Genomic DNA, 17045 nt, shown 5'->3' with positions numbered 1-17045 from the left:
TTCCCCGCCCCCGGAGCTCATTTCTACAGCCGCAGAGACCAGAGACAAGGGAAGGTAGTCCTCACAATCTTCCACTGGTGCCTCACTCGAAGCCTGCGCAGGTCGTTACAGAACAGAATGGAGATAGAGACGCTGACATGATGGAGGCAGCAGACGCTGACTCCGAGATGGTGACACAGGACGCATCAGAGGGGGAATCCTCGGGTCCACGGGCCGTGGATGTACAACCGTTGCGCCGTTCATCACGGAAGCACCGGTCTCCATCTCGTTACACGCCGCCTGATCCAGCGCCGCGTGCAAATGGTGTCCGGCCTGCGGCCAAACGAGTCCGACGCCTTCCTTCGCCAGGGTCTTCGGTGGATTCCTTGGACTTTGGGGGGGGGGGAGGGATGTTATAACCTGCTTTCTTACCATTGGCTGGGGACTAATGCCAATCCCACAATCCTGTGGGAGTATGAGCTTCCCCAATGAGGGGGGCGGAGAAACCATTAGTAAACTCCAAGTATAAATAAAGCTGGCCAGTTTGGAACCAGCAGGAAGGAGAGTGCAGCAAGGGAAGTTGCTGCTGCTGTTATATATATATGTTATTGTAAATAAATGTTATTACTTTGTATCCTTAAAACTCGTGCTGGATTCTTCGTGGCCCTCACAAAAGTTTTGTTCTGCCAGCAACCTCGCCCGGAGTCCAAATGCCACTCAAACCTCATGTAGAAACTTGGGTTTATAATCTAGGTTAACGGGCAGCATGGTGGCGCAGTGGTTAGCATTGCTGTCTCACGGCGCCGAGGTCCCAGGTTCGATCCCGGCTCTGGGTCACTGTCCGTGTGGAGTTTGCACATTCTCCCCGTGTTTCTGTGGGTTTCGGCCCCACAACCCAAAGATGTGCAGGGTTGGTGATTGGTTACGCTAAATTGCCCCTTAATTGGAAAAAATGAATTGGGTATTCTAAATTTTTTTTAAAAAGTCTAGGTTGACATTCCAAAGCATTATGAGGGCACACTGTTCATTGACTGGGCCATTAAAATATGGCCACGTTTACCTATCCAGGTAGATGATAAAGATCCCATTGCTTTGAGACTCTTCTGAGATGCACGAGGGCACAATGTAAATACTAGTCTCACTTTCTTCTTTCTTGTTGTGTATGCTGTCAAATGGAGTGTGTAGGCAGTGTAGGGAACGTCATTGAAAAGCTTGCATCATTAGGACCAGGCTCTGTATTTGCATGATTCAAGGCCTTGTATTCGGTTTCCCCGAAGCTTGCACACCAACATGTAACTTCCATTTGACAAATGTTTGCTTCTCGTTTATATTCCCAATTGAATTTCCAATGTAGAAGGTGCGACAAAGATAAGACATACATATGTACAAACATACATCTGAATTCGGAGCTCTGCCATTCAATAAGATCATGGCTGGTTTGATTGTAACCTCAACCCCACATTCCTGCTGACCCCCAATAACCTTTCACCCCACCTCCTGTTAACCAGTAATCTATCTAACCCTGCCTTTAAACTATTCAAAGACACTGCTTCCACTACCTCTTGAGGAAGAGAGTTCCAGAGACTCGTGACCTTCTGAGAGTAAAGATTCCCCTCATCTCTGTCTTATATGAGCGTCCCCTTATTTTTAAACAGTGACCCCTAGTTCTAGATTCTCCCACAAGAGGGAACATCCTCTCCAAATCCATCCTGTCAATACCCCTCAGGATCTAAAAGGTTTTAATAAAGTTGCCTCTTACTCTTCCAAACTCTAGTGGATACAAACCTATCCTCTCCAACCTTTCCTCATGAGACAACCTGCCCATTCTTGGATTTAATCTAATAAACCTTCTCTGAACTGCTTCTAACGCATTTACATCTTTTCTTCAAGGAAAGAAGTACAAATTCATTTGTGGCAAAACTTGGGAGTTTCTTTCCTTCTCTCAAGTAGTAGAATACATTGTTTGTAAAATGAGCATAGTTCCTCAGAAGCAGAAAATTAGAATTTGTAAAACCCTTACTGTCCCTTGAGTGATCCCATTGTTACTGTACGGTCAGTAATACAAAATGAAAACTATTTTTTTTTAAACCCACAATGAAAACATATTGGGGTAACCTTTTGTATCCATCACCTTGTGTTAATCTGGCAGAACAGATTTTCCGTCTATTGTAACACTCGTCCCTCACTTATTCCATTGATTTCAGTGGAATGAAAATTGGCTAAATGCTAAAAGAGGGCAGATGGTCTTCTCAGCTAGATTACTGCCCAGGCAGCAAAACGGAAAACCTACTCCCTTAGAAATCACAGAACAACCATGTATGACGACAATGTAATGGTTAGTGAAAGATATGCCATTATCATATCAACCAACAGTGCGATACATTCCTCAAGCCACACTAAATAAAACACTTACAAGAGATATAGAAACAACCTAGGCTAATCCAAATATTAGGCAGTTTGAAAAGAGGTATATACGCATCCTTTCCAAATACAGGCTCTTTCAAGGTTATTGATAAGAGACTTTTCTTCTCAGTTGAAGGACTTGTAATTTGCTTTCATTTTCTTAAAAGCATTCATTCTATATATTTGGGCAAGTTTTGTGTGAACTGCAGCAAATATGATTTCTCATTCACTGCGGGCAGCTGTGTTGAAGGCATTTTCTTGACAGATGTCCCCTTGGCATCCGGTTGTGCACAAGTTGAGCTGAACACTTCTTTCCCAGAAGAACCTGTTTTTTTAAAAAGAAAATATGATTTTATTTTGAATGCTTAGTAATTTGTAAAATATATGTTTATAAAGGAACAAATGCTGGCTGTACCCAACAATTAAATGGATAGGTCAATGTAATTATACAGTGCGTGCACAAAGGGTTTTTGGGACTGGGGTTAATCATTTTTGGTGGGTTTCACCCCCACAACCCAAAAATGTGCAGGATAGGTGGATTGGCCACACTAAATTGCCCCTTCATTGGAAAAACTAATTGGGCACTCTAAATTTTATTTTATTTTTAATTTTAAAAAATCATTTAATTGAAATGGATTGTGGTGACTAAGCTGCTGAAATATTTCGGCATTGTAAACTAGATATTAAGAACTGAGTTCCAAACAGTGCATTGCTGCCCTAGTCTGGTACATTAAAAAGGTGTAATCAATAATATAATCTAGATAAATGCTTCATTTTAATTGTTAATTGCCTTAAAGTCTGGTCAAAACCAAATACAGTGATGTTATAAAGGAAGAAAGGAGAAACAAAGTTAAGGTAGCTAGCTAGAAAGATCGAATTTATGTTGCATTAAGTGCTCATTTGTCTAAAATGCCTAGATCTCTTTCACTTTCACTGTTATGTACTCATGAAATACTTATTCATTCATTATCCCCGCTTCACAGTACTTTGTGCTAGTGCATATAAGATTTCACCTACTTTTCCTCTGCTAATTTTAATATTTTATCTGCTCATTGTGTAGCTTCTCCTCAGAATTAACTGTTCTTCAGTTTAACTTGATATCGTTTGCAAATTTGACCCGTTCACATTATATTGTGTCGATAAAACACTTGAAACGCTGTAATAGCACGATAACGAGAATGTGAAAATGATGGATCGGAGACTGGACCATACATTGGCTGTCCTTGCATTTCCATTGAGGACCCATTGCTCAAAGATAATGTGAGTCAAAGCTTACAACACGTCACTTTCAACTTACTTGCCTCAGTGTTAACTGCCTCTGAGTCATAAAGTTATAGGTGCACGTCGCTCTATTCATGGAAAAATGGACCACAGAAGTGGTTGATGGTAGGGCCAGAGATGGGTCAAAGGCTGAACTGGGGGCGGAAGTTAGTGAAAATTGGAAATGGGAAGCCAAAGGGAAGTAACGTTTTCATGGGGCAGGATTCAGACAGTGGGACTTCCAGCAAAGTAGGCTAATGATACAGAGGTGAAAATAGGCGGTTTTAACGATTGTGCAAATGTGAGGTTGGAAGCTCATTTCGAGGACCAATATGTCCTTTTCAGCATCAGAGAGTTACCAGGGAGAGGGATCAAATCGATGGCAAATTTCTCAACATTTAATTAGAGGAAATTTCTGATCAATTTGGATGTTGGATAAGCAGTCTGATCACCCAGAAACAGTGGAGGAGTTGAAAGAGATGGTGGTGAGGTAGACTCGCGATGTCATCAGCCTCATGTGAAAACTAACATTGTGCTTTTGAGTGCTGTCACTCGTGGTGTAGATGAGAAATAGGAGGGGAATAAAGATAGAACCTTGGGACACCAGAGGTAACAGTGCGAGAGCAGGAGGAGATGACATTGCAAATGATTCTCTGGCCATGATCCGGCTCAGAAGCTGATGAGTGCAATCCAACTCAGCTCAAAGACTGTGAAGAGTCTTCGGGCAGATTGAGAAGGATGAGGAGGAAAGGTTTATCCTGGTCGCATTCCCGTTGGATGTCACTTCTGACAAGATGGGGGCTGTTTTGGTACTGTGGAAGGGCGGAAAACTGATGAAGGGATTCAAACATGGAGTTTCAGGGAAGATGGGAATGGATTTGGGAGTGCCAACAAGTCTGAGGACTTTACAGAGGAAAGGAAGCCTGGAGATTTGGCAATAGTTTGAATAAAGGGTGGCACAGTAGCACAGTGATTAGCACTGTTGCTTCACAGCGCCAGGGTCCCAGGTTCGATTCCCGGCTTGGGTCACTGTCTGTGCGGAGTCTGCATGTTCTCCCTGTGTTTGCGTGGGTTTCCTCCGGGTGCTTCGGTTTCCTCCCAGAAGTCCCAAAAGACGTGCTATTAGGTCATTTGGACATTCTGAATTCTCCCTGAGTATACCCGAAAGGGTGCCGGAATCTGGCGACGAGGGGCTTTTTACAGTAACTTCATTGCATAACTACTTGTGACAATAAAGATTATTATTATTAAAAAGATGTGTCATAAATATAATATACAAGGATCTGTTTTATTGCCGATAAAGCCAATATTAAACTGGATAAGTACATACCTGCACAAAGTGAGGAAACTGCACCAGGATCCTGCTCAGATACACTGCCTATTTGAATGTTAGGCTCACTCAGCTTGTCCAAAAAAAATTTCACTTTGCATTTCTCATCTTCTGTTATGCAAGACAAGTCCATAATCTTTCCATTCAGTTCCTTAGTCTTTGAAGTGGACAAGTGGGAAACATCAAATGAATCAGATTTAAATTCACATGTGAAATCCAAACCAAGACCGTGTATCTTATATCCCTCCTTCAAACTGAAGAATGACTGGACTGTTTTTTGCAAGGTGAACTAAGAGAGAAAAAAAAATCACAAGCGAGTTAACCCGTTTTCTATTTACAAATTAGAAACCAGGATTTTAAATGCACCAAGATTTAAGGGAATGAGTGAACACTGATGCCATTCAAAATCCTTACTGTATAATCCATGAAACCAATTTAAATCAAAAAACTAAGTCATCATGCAGTTTCATCTTTTTTTTTAAATACATTTAGAGTACCCAATTCATTTTTTCCAATTAAGGGGCAATTTAGTGTGGCCAATCCACCTAACCTGCACATCTTTGGGTTGTGGGGGTGAAACCCACGCAAACACGGGGATAATGTGCAAACTCCACATGGACAGTGACCCAGAGCCAGGAGTGAACCTGGGACCTCAGCGCCGTGAGGCAGCAGGGCTAATCCACTGCGCCACCGTGCTGCCAATGCAGTTTCATCTTGAATATAAACTTCACTAAGGGGCTGCCACATTTTGGAATGCATTACATGTGCTCTAATTCTTCAACATTCTCAGCCAAAACTGCTGTTCCTGTTACAGAACAGTTTATGTGACACCAAATGCAATTGGCATACAGAAATTTATACTTCCTGTGCATTCAACCCTAAAAAATGGTAATCAAACTTGGACCAAAATCCCTCTTGACCGTAGACGTTTTGTCAAATCTCAAAGGAGCTTGCACACTGGGCATGTGTTAATTTACAAAAAAAAAAGACCTGCATTTCTAGAACATGTTTAATGACCACCGGATATCTCAAAGTGCTTTTTTGCCAATAATGCACTTTCAAAGGGTGGTCACAGCTGCAATATAGGAAACACAGACTCATATTTGTGCACAGCAAGTTCTCATAAACTGCAATGTTTGTGTGATATTTATTGAGGAATAAATATTGGCCAGGATGTCAGAGATAGCCACCCTGATCTTCTTCAAAATAATGCCATGGAATCTTTTATTTCCATCTGAGAGAGGCAAATAGGTCATCGGTATAAAGCCTCCTTCAAGACATGAGTTAAGAACATCATGTCATTCCTCAATTGCTGCCCTTTCCCACATCATATGACTTGAGATCTACACACATTCTCACTTCCAATGATTTCTCATCAGACGTGAAAACGTGAAATTGGGTGGAAATTTCCTGCCCATCCCACTGGTGGGATCTTCCGGTGCTGCCCATGGCGACCCCCGCAACGGGTTCCCCGGCAGTTCGGCCGCCAAGAAATGCAAAACACTATAGATATTGGTGGGACCAGAAGATCCTGTGGCCAGCAAATGGCGAGCTGTGTCCACCACTGCGAAACATGCAGCAAGCGGGACCAGAATATCCCGCCCTGTCCACTGTGTAGATATTGGGATTATTAGAATCATCTCATTGAGCAAGCTTTTGGTCGCTATTCCACCATGTGTGTATAGAAAACATCTTGGGGCATTTCTTTACTCTAAGAGTTTTACATAAATTGTTCTCATTATATCTCATTTCACTAAGCAGAATGGACTGTCTCACAAACTCTTGGGAATCACTAATTCTAATATGGAACCAGTTGGCAGTTTGCCCACTTAACTGGAGGTGTATCTACCTGAAAGGAAAGCTACATGTCATCCCTTTGTGGCTTCCTTATATCAGTACTGCACAGTGTCTCTGTTTCTGATCGATTGCCAGTCTGAAACCACTTTCTAAAATACCATGGAATTTAAACAAGGCCAAATTTCTACCGAAAAGATGTCTTATATTCACACCACAATGTAAGTTACAATTACAGAGCACTATTATTGTGCAGAATGGGTGATATTATCCACTAATAAAATCCTGAATCCAAATTAGGATGGGGCTGGGGTATTTTCGGACTCCGAAAACAAAATACTGTCAAACTCCTCATCTTTATCTGAATAGAAATTACCTGGAGGACATAGGTTGTCCCCATTCCTGACGCAGTGACTTTGTTCATACTATCTTCAATCTCCTTTCTCATTCTGGGGTGCCGTGTGTTCACAATGACTGCATAATTCATGTCTGCAAAAGTATAAACAAAACACATATTTGAGTACTTTTTTAAAAATATATATTTTATTCAAAATTTTGCGGCCAAACATAACAGTACATAGTTTTTCTTTTGAACAACAATAAAGCAATATAAATAACCGTGGCCAATTTTAAACAAATAAATAAATAATATATAAACAAAAACAAAACTGAGTGGCAACTGCCTTGTCAAAAATAGTTACTCTCCAAAGATACAATCCAATATACATTACCTATAACAAGTGTCTATACATATACAATGACATCCCTGAGAGTCCGTCCGGTTCTTCCCCCCCCCCCCCCCGGGTTGCTGCTGTTGTCTTCTTCTTTTCCATTCCCTCTATCTTTCTGTGAGGTAGTTGACGAACGGTTGCCACCGCCTGGTGAACCCTTGAGCCGAACCCCTTAATACGAACTTGATCCGTTCTAACTTTATAAACCCTGCCATGTCGTTTATCCAGGTCTCCACACCCGGGGCTTTGGCTTCCTTCCACATTAACAATATCCTGCGCCGGGCTACTAGGGACGCAAAGGCCAAAACATCAGCCTCTCTCGCCTCCTGCACTCCCGACTCTTCTGCAACCCCGAATATAGCCAACCCCCAGCTTGGTTCGACCCGGACCCCCACCACCTTCGAAAGCACCTTTGCCACCCCCACCCAGAACCCCTGTAGTGCCGGGCATGACCAGAACATGTGGGTGTGATTCGCTGGGCTTCTTGAGCATCTCCCACACCTATCCTCTACCCCAAAAAATTTACTGAGCCATGCTCCAGACATATGCGCCCTGTGTAGAACCTTGAATTGTATCAGGCTTAGCCTGACACACGAGGACGATGAGTTTACCCTACGTAGGGCGTCAGCCCACAGCCCCTCCTCAATCTCCTCCCCCAGCTCTTCTTCCCATTTCCCTTTCAGCTCATCTACCATGATCTCCCCCTCGTCCCTCATTTCCCTATATATGTCCGACACCTTACCATCCCCCACCCATGTCTCTGAGATCACTCTATCCTGCACCTCCTGCGTCAGGAGTTGCGGGAATTCCCTCACCTGTTGCCTTGCGAAAGCCCTCAGTTGCATATACCAAAATGCATTCCCTTGGGGCAACCCATATTTTTCCGTCAGCGCACCCAGACTCGCAAACGTCCCATCTACGAACAGATCTCTCAATTGTACTACCCCAGCTCTTTGCCATGCTCCAAATCCCCCATCCATTCTCCCCGGAACAATCCTATGGTTATTTCTTATCGGGGACCGCACCGAGGCTCCCGTCTTTCCCCTATGCCGTCTCCACTGCCCCCAAATTTTCAATGTAGCCACCACCACCGGGCTTGTGGTGTATTTCTTAGGTGAGAACGGCAACGGTGCCGTCACCATTGCTTGTAGGCTAGTCCCCCTGCAGGACGCCCTCTCCCAATCTCTTCCACGCCGCTCCCTCCCCTTCTCCCATCCACTTACACACCATTGAAACATTGGCGGCCCAGTAATAGTCGTTTAGGCTCGGTAGTGCCAACTCCCCCCTGTCCCTACTACGCTGAAAAAATCCCCTCCTCACTCTCGGGGTCTTCCCGGCCCACAGAAAACTCATAATACTCTTCTCAATCCTTTTGAAAAAAGCCTTCGTGATCACCACCGGGAGGCACTGAAACACAAAGAGGAATCTCGGGAGGACCACCATTTTAACCGCCTGCACCCTACCTGCCAGTGACAGGGACACCATGTCCCATCTCTTAAAGTCCTCCTCCATCTGTTCCACCAACCGCATTAAATTAAGCCTGTGTAATGTACCCCAATTCTTGGCTATCTGGATCCCCAAGTACCAGAAGTCCCTTGTTACCTTCCTCAACGGTAAATCCTCTATTTCCCTGCTCTGCTCCCCTGGATGCACCACGAACAACTCACTTTTCCCCATGTTCAATTTATACCCTGAAAAATCCCCAAACTCCCCAAGTATCCGCATTATCTCTGGCATCCCCTCCGCCGGGTCCGCCACATACAACAACAAATCGTCCGCATACAGAGATACCCGGTGTTCTTCTCCTCCCCTGAGTACTCCCCTCCACTTCCTGGAACCCCTCAATGCTACGGCCAGGGGCTCAATCGCCAATGCAAACAATAACGGGGACAGAGGACATCCCTGCCTCGTCCCTCTATGGAGCCGAAAATAATCAGACCCCCGTCCATTCGTGACCACGCTCGCCATCGGAGCCCTATACAGCAACTGTACCCATCTGATATACCCATCTCCAAAGCCAAATCTCCTCAGCACCTCCCACAAATAATCCCACTCCACTCTATCAAATGCTTTCTCGGCATCCATCGCCACCACTATCTCCGCTTCCCCCTCTGGTGGGGGCATCATCATTACCCCTAGCAGTCTCCGTATATTTGTGTTCAGCTGTCTCCCCTTCACAAACCCAGTTTGGTCCTCATGAACCACCCCCGGGACACAATCCTCTATCCTCGTTGCCATTACCTTGGCCAGAATCTTAGCATCCACATTCAGGAGGGAAATGGGCCTATAGGACCCGCATTGCAGCGGGTCTTTTTCCTTCTTTAGGAGGAGCGATATCGTTGCCTCTGACATAGTCGGGGGCAGCTGCCCCCTTTCCCTAGCCTCATTAAAGGTTCTCATCAGTAGCGGGGCCAGCAAGTCCATATATTTCCTATAGAATTCCACTGGGAATCCGTCTGGTCCCGGGGCCTTCCCCGCCTGCATGCTTCCAATCCCTTTCACTACTTCCTCCGTCTCAATCTGTGCTCCCAGTCCCGCCCTCTCCTGCTCCTCCACCTTAGGAAATTCCAGCTGATCCAGAAAGCACATCATTCTCTCCTTCCCTTCCGGGGGCTGAGCTTCATATAATCTTTCATAAAATGCCTTGAACACTCCATTCACTCTCTCCGCTCCCCGCTCCATCTCTCCCTCCTCATCTCTCACCCCCCCTATCTCCCTCGCTGCTCCCCTTTTCCTCAGTTAGTGGGCCAGCAACCTGCTCGCCTTCTCCCCATATTCGTACTGTACACCCTGTGCCTTCCTCCATTGTGCCTCTGCATTACCCGTAGTCAACAAGTCAAATTCTACATGTAGCCTTTGCCTTTCCCTGTACAGTCCCTCCTCCGGTGCCTCCGCATATTGTCTGTCCACCCTCAAAAGTTCTTTCAACAACCGCTCGCTTTCCCTACCCTCCTGCTTTCCTTTATGTGCCCTGATAGATATCAGCTCCCCTCTAACCACAGCCTTCAACGCCTCCCAGACCACTCCCACCTGAACCTCCCCATTGTCATTGAGTTCCAAGTACCTTTCAATACACCCCCTCACCCTTAAACACACCCCCTCATCTGCCAATAATCCCATGTCCATTCTCCAGGGTGGGTGCTGTTCTTTTTCCTCCCCTATCTCCAGGTCCACCCAATGTGGAGCGTGGTCCGAAATAGCTATAGCCGTGTACTCCGTCCCCGTCACCTTCGGGATCAGTGCCCTTCCCAAAACAAAAAAGTCTATCCGTGAATAGACTTTGTGGACATAGGAGAAAAACGAAAACTCCTTACTCCTAGGTCTACTAAATCTCCAGGGGTCTACTCCTCCCATCTGCTCCATAAAGTCCTTGAGCACCCTAGCTGCAGCCGGCCTCCTTCCGGTCCTGGACCTCGATCTGTCCAGCCCTGGGTCCAGCACCGTATTAAAATCTCCACCCATTACCAACTTTCCCGCCTCTAGGTCCGCCTATATGACCTCTAGGTCATATATGAATAGGATGGGAATAGATGTGGAGGCTTTAGAGAGGGTGCAGAAGAGATTTACCAGAATGTTGCCTGGTATGGAGGGCATTAGCTATGAGGAGCGGTTGAATAAACTCGGTTTGTTCTCACTGGAACGAAGGAGGTTGAGGGGAGACCTGATAGAGGTATACAAAATTATGAGGGGCATAGACAGAGTGGATAGTCAGAGGCTTTTCCCCAGGGTAGAGGGGTCAATTACGAGGGGGCACAGGTTTAAGGTGAGAGGGGCAAGGTTTAGAGTAGATGTACGAGTTTTTTACGCAGAGGGTAGTGGGTGCCTGGAACTCGCTACCGGAGGAGGTAGTGGAACATTTAAGGGGCATCTTGACAAATATATGAATAGGATGGGAATAGAAGGATACGGACCCAGGAAGTGTAGAAGATTGTAGTTTAGTCGGGCAGCATGGTCGGCACGGGCTTGGAGGGCCGAAGGGCCTGTTCCTGTGCTGTACATTTCTTTGTTCTTTGTTTGTTCTTTGATGCGTCCCAACATACGCCTCATAAAATTGGCATCATCCCAGTTCGGGGCATATACGTTCACTAAAACCACCGCCTCCCCTTGCAATCTGCCACTCACCATCAAGTATCTGCCCCCACTATCCGCCACTATGGTCTTTGCCTCAAACATTACCCGCTTCCCCACTAATATAGCCACCCCCCTGTTTTTTGCGTCTAGACCCGAATGAAACACCTGCCCCACCCATCCTTTGCGAAGTCTGACCTGGTCTATCAGTTTCAGATGCGTCTCCTGCAGCATAACCACATCTGCCTTAAGTTTTTTTAGGTGTGCGAGTACCCGTGCCCTCTTAATCGGCCCGTTCAGCCCTCTCACGTTCCACGTGATCAGCCGGGTTGGGGGGCTCTTTACCCCCCCCTTGTCGACTAGCCATCTCCTCTTTCAATCCAGCTCCTCTCCCGGTTCCCACGTAGCCGTATCTCCCCCCAACGGCGCCCTCCCGCCCCGACCACCCCACCCCATACCAGCTCCCCCTTCTCCCCAGCAGCAGCAACCCAGTTAACCCCCCCCCCCCGCTAGATCCCTTTCTAGCGTAATTGCACCCCCCATGTTGCTCCCAGAAGTCAGCAAACTCTGGCCAACCTCGGCTTCCACCCGTGACCTCGGCCCCCACTGTGCGAGGCCCCCTCCTTCCTGCTTCCCTGTTCCCGCCATGATTACCATAGTGCGGGAACAAAGCCCGTGCTTCCCATTTGGCCCCGCCCCCAATGGCCGGCGCCCCCAGCTCCCCATCCTCCCTCCCCCCTCCCCCACGACATGGGGAAGAGAGAAAAGTTACAGGGTCGCAGGATTAACAACTTGGGAAATCATCTCTTCCCCCATTTCCCCCCCCTTCACCCCACGTAATCACCCCACCACTTTGTCCCAAACGTTCTTTTTCTAGCCCACTTATTCCAGTTTCTCCTCAACAATAAATGTCCACGCCTCTTCTGCTGTTTCAAAGTAGTGGTGTTTCCCTTGATGTGTGACCCACAGTCTTGCCGGCTGCAGCATTTCAAATTTAACCTTCCTTTTGTGCAGCACCGCCTTGGCCCGATTTAAGCTTGCCCTCCTTCTCGCCACCTCCGCACTCCAATCTTGATATACGCGGATCACCGCGTTCTCCCACCTACTGCTCCGGGTTTTCTTTGCCCATCTGAGGACCATCTCTCTGTCCTTATATCGGAGAAATCTCACCACTATGGCTCGAGGAATTTCTCCAGCCCTCGGTCTTCGCGCCATAACTCGATAAGCTCCCTCCACCTCCAACGGGCCCGTCGGGGCCTCCGATCCCATTAACGAGTGAAGCATCGTGCTCACATATGCCCCGACGTCCGCCCCTTCTGCACCTTCGGGAAGACCAAGAATCCTTAAATTCTTCCTCCTCGCATTATTCTCCAGCACCTCCAGCCTTTCCACACACCTTTTGTGTTGTGCCTCGGGCATCTCTGTCTTCACCACCAGGCCCTGTATTTCGTCCTCATTCTCGGCAGCCTTTGCCTTCACGACCCGAAGCTCCTGTTCCTGGGTCTTTTGCTCCTCCTTTAGCCCTTCAATCGCCTGTAATATCGGGGCCAGCAGCTCCTTCTTCATCTCCTTTTTAAGTTCTTCCACGCAGCGCCGCAGGAACTCTTGTTGGTCAGGGCCCCATATTAAACTGCCTCCTTCCGACGCCATCTTGCTTTGTGCTTGCCTTCCTGGCCGCTGCTCTAGAGGATCCACCGCAATCCGGCCACTTTCCTCTCCTTTTTCCATCCGTGTCCAGGGGGGATTCCCTTCTGGTTTACCGCACAGTGTTTTTAGCCGTTATTGGAGCCCCAACGACAATTTTAAGAGCCCAAACGTCCGTTCCACCGGGAGCTGCCGAAACGTGCGACTTAGCTGGTCATCGCCGCACCCGGAAGTCATATTTGAGTACTCCTTAAAGGACAACAGGCTCGTTGCTAACGCTGTGTTGTTCTCTGTGGAGGGTCCCCCACCCCCAGCCAATGGTCCCCCATTCGCCGCCGAGCACTGGAGTGGCAGGCCCAGCACCCCTGGGCTGTTTGACCTTGAGCAAAGATGGCTACTCACCTCCTCGGCTCCCCACAGAAACCTTCCGCCAGGTTCATGCACTAATCGGTGCCAATATGATCACTTGCTAGGGATGAATGACAGGAGGCCGTTGGATATGGGGTCGTTCTCATTAATTTTATGGAAATGGGGCTGAAATGGTGATAATTGTTTTCTCACCACCGATTTTGCCTCGGGGAGCGGGCCGGTTGCGCCAGGCCGCAAACTGTTTACCGCCTGGCGCGAATCTTGTTTTCGGCCTCTCCCGCTATTCACCGGCCTCGTTACACTTGAGCAGGAGCGCAATGAGGAGCGCCCTTGATTTTAACTCGGGGCAGAAGTAACACTGGAGGGGTCTGGAGCAGAATACAACCCATCCTTACCTCAACACAGTGGGATTTGGAAGATTTTAGCTCCGAGGTTATCTGCATATATTGAAGCGGTTTCCCAGCTAGAACTAGCATGTGGCAGATGTGAGCTGGGACTCTATTTGGGGGTTGGAAACACGACACCCAGATCATTTCTGGGTCCCAACTCTGTGTCACATGAGTGTTACTGAAGGTATTTTAATCTACAGACCCCTAATTGAGATGGAGGTGAGCTCGGCACCAGTTGGTGGATGCCATGACTGGGCTTGCAGTTACCTGAAGGAACAAAACAGACAGCAGATCAGATGGCCAGAAGGCGGGCACTTCAAATTAGCGCCCCAACACTCAGTCATCAGTGACTTAATCCACTCTGCTCAAACAATGGCCACTTAGTGTCATAAATCATTTCTTCGTCTTTCCAAAACTTCAAATCAGCAGTAACAATCAATAATGGTTCACTGCTATGCTCTCACAGCTGTGCACTAATACTCCCCAGACTGTTTACTCTTCCTGTTCTTACCTTTGAAGATTTCAATTATTTTGATAGACCAAATAATCAAAATTAAATGAACTGACAAATTAAAAGGGGCAGCCTCTTAAAGGGATATTGCCTTAAACAAAAATAAATTACAAAGAACTTAAAATGGCAAACTAAAATGTTGTTAAAAGGATCAATACCTCTTAAGATTTAATTCTGTCCCTCTCCAGACCATTTACAAGCTCATCAATGAGCTTAACTACCAGTTAATTAGAGGTGTGTATGTCGTGATTGTGGTAGTATGCATTAGGGGTCATGTGGGACTGTGAAGCCGTGATGTAATTGGCTGACAGATCCCGGGTCCTGGTTGGCTGTTGACCTCTAGCTCCGCCCTGAAGGCGGAGTATAAGAACCTGGAGCTCTCCCCCGCAGGCCAGTCAGCTACTGGACTGCGGGAAACTAAGTCACGCTTAATAAAGCCTCATCGACTTCATCTCTATTCGTCTCTCGTGAGTCTTTGTGCGCTACAATTTATTAAGCGTGCTTAAAAGAACTATGGAGCTCAGGATCATCCCGGAATGCCTGAGGATCAGCCCCAACGCAGTGAACTCAGCAGCAGTTTTCAAACACTGGCAGACTTGTTTCGAGGCCTACCTCAGAACGGCCCCCGGCCGGGTCACAGAAGACCAGAAACTACAGGTCCTGCACTCGAGGGTAAGCCCGGAAATTTTCCCTCTCATCGAAGACGCAGAGGATTACCAGACGGCGTTCGCAGCACTAAAAAGCATCTATGTTCGCCCAGTGAACCAGATCTACGCACGCTACCAACTCGCAACGAGACGGCAAAGTCCCGGAGAATCGATAGATGATTTCTACGCCGCGCTACTAATTTTGGGACGGGCCTGCAGCTGCCCGCCGGTAAACGCGATGGAACACACGGACATGTTGATGCGTGATGCTTTTGTGGCTGGTATGAACTCTTCCCAAATCCGCCAAAGACTTTTAGAAAAAGAGTCGCTAGGACTCTCAGAGGCACGGGCCCTTGCAGCCTCACTAGATGTGGCCGCGCGAAACGCCCGCGCCTAAGGCCCCGACCGCGCGGCAGCCCCTTGGGCTCCGTGGACCCCCGTCGCGACAAACCCCCCCCCCTCCCCCCCACCCCACAGGCTTGCGCGATTCAGACGCCAAGTCGTCCCGGGGGAGCCCGCTGCTATTTCTGCGGCCAGGCGAAACACCCCCGGCAGCGCTGCCCGGCCCGCGCAGCGACTTGTAAGAGCTGCGGGAAAAAGGGCCATTTCGCGGCTGAGTGCCGGTCCCGGGAGGTCGCCGCGGTCCCCGGCGAACAAGGATTCCTGCGCGCTTCTAACGCTCCCCAACCCCCCCAGCTCCCCATGTACGACCCGCAGGCGCAACCAGTTTGGGTCCCGGCCACCGCTGTCCAGCGCCCCATGTACGACCCGCAGGCGCAACCGGTTTGGGTCCCGACTACCGCTGTCCCCGGAGAACAAGGCGATCTGCGCGTTTCTGACGCTCCCCAACCCCCCCAGCGCCCCATGTGCGACCCGCAGGCGCCGCCATTTTGGGTCCCGGCCACCACGAGGGGAGGAGGGGCGCCGCCATCTTGGGATCCCCCAGACCTGTGCGACGCATGGGGACGGCCATTTTGTCCACCCCCGCCACCATCTTGTGATCCCCCAGCCATGTGTGATGCATGGGGGCGGCCATTTTGTTCACCCCCGCCGCCATCTTGGACGGCAACAACGGACCCCAGTGTCGACGGCTCCACGGGGTTCGAGGAAGACGCTCAAGCACTACGATCACGTCTGGCCTCAATGACGCTGGACCAAGCACGGCCCCGGACGCTCCAGACGACGACAACAACGGTGCTGATAAACGGGCACGAGACACCATGCCTGGTCGACTCCGGGAGCACGGAAAGCTTCATCCACCCCGACACGGTAAGACGCTGTTTTTTGACCATCCGTCCCAGTGCGCAAAAGATTTCCCTAGCTGCAGGATCCCACTCCGTACAGATTAAAGGTTTCTGCATAGTGACCCTAACGGTGCAAGGGAGGGAGTTTAAAAACTACAGGCTCTACGTCCTTCCCCAACTCTGCGTGCCCACATTACTGGGATTAGATTTCCAGTGCAACCTGCAGAGCCTAACGTTTCAATTCGGCGGCCCAATACCCCCACTCACTATCTGCGGCCTCGCAACCCTCAAGGTTGAGCCCCCATCCTTGTTTGCAAACCTCATCCCGGATTGCAAACCCGTCGCCACTAGGAGCAGACAGTACAGCGCCCAGGACCGGACATTCATTCGGTCCGAAGTCCAGCGGCTACTGAAGGAAGGCATAATCCAGGCCAGCAACAGTCCCTGGAGAGCACAGGTGGTAGTAGTCAAGACAGGGGAGAAGCAAAGGATGGTCATAAACTATAGCCAGACCATCAACAGGTACACACAACTAGATGCGTACCCTCTCCCCCGCATATCCGACATGGTCAATCGGATTGCCCAATATAAGGTCTTCTCCACCGTGGACCTCAAGTCCGCCTACCATCAGCTCCCCATCCGCCCAAGTGACCGCAAGTACACAGCCTTCGAGGCA

General features: G+C 48.4%; 1 protein-coding gene across 1 annotated transcript in view; it reads right to left on the bottom strand.

The window, feature by feature from the left end:
• Window positions 1-1287: 1287 nt before the first annotated feature.
• Window positions 1288-17045, bottom strand: part of LOC140391922 (mesenteric estrogen-dependent adipogenesis protein-like) — a 35987-nt gene continuing 20229 nt past the window's right edge. Inside the window, exons 3-5 of the mRNA XM_072476974.1 lie at window positions 7143-7255; window positions 4973-5261; window positions 1288-2707 (exon numbers count right to left, since the gene is read on the bottom strand). Coding sequence (XP_072333075.1) covers window positions 2553-2707; window positions 4973-5261; window positions 7143-7255 — 557 coding nt within the window. The 3' untranslated portion in view covers window positions 1288-2552. The remainder of the gene's footprint in view (window positions 2708-4972; window positions 5262-7142; window positions 7256-17045) is intronic.

The sequence above is a fragment of the Scyliorhinus torazame genome, chromosome 15 (assembly GCF_047496885.1).
Source record: "Scyliorhinus torazame isolate Kashiwa2021f chromosome 15, sScyTor2.1, whole genome shotgun sequence".
NCBI lineage: Eukaryota > Metazoa > Chordata > Chondrichthyes > Carcharhiniformes > Scyliorhinidae > Scyliorhinus > Scyliorhinus torazame.
The sequence above is the reverse complement of the archived record's forward strand: the minus strand, read 5'-3'. Positions and strand labels throughout refer to the sequence as shown.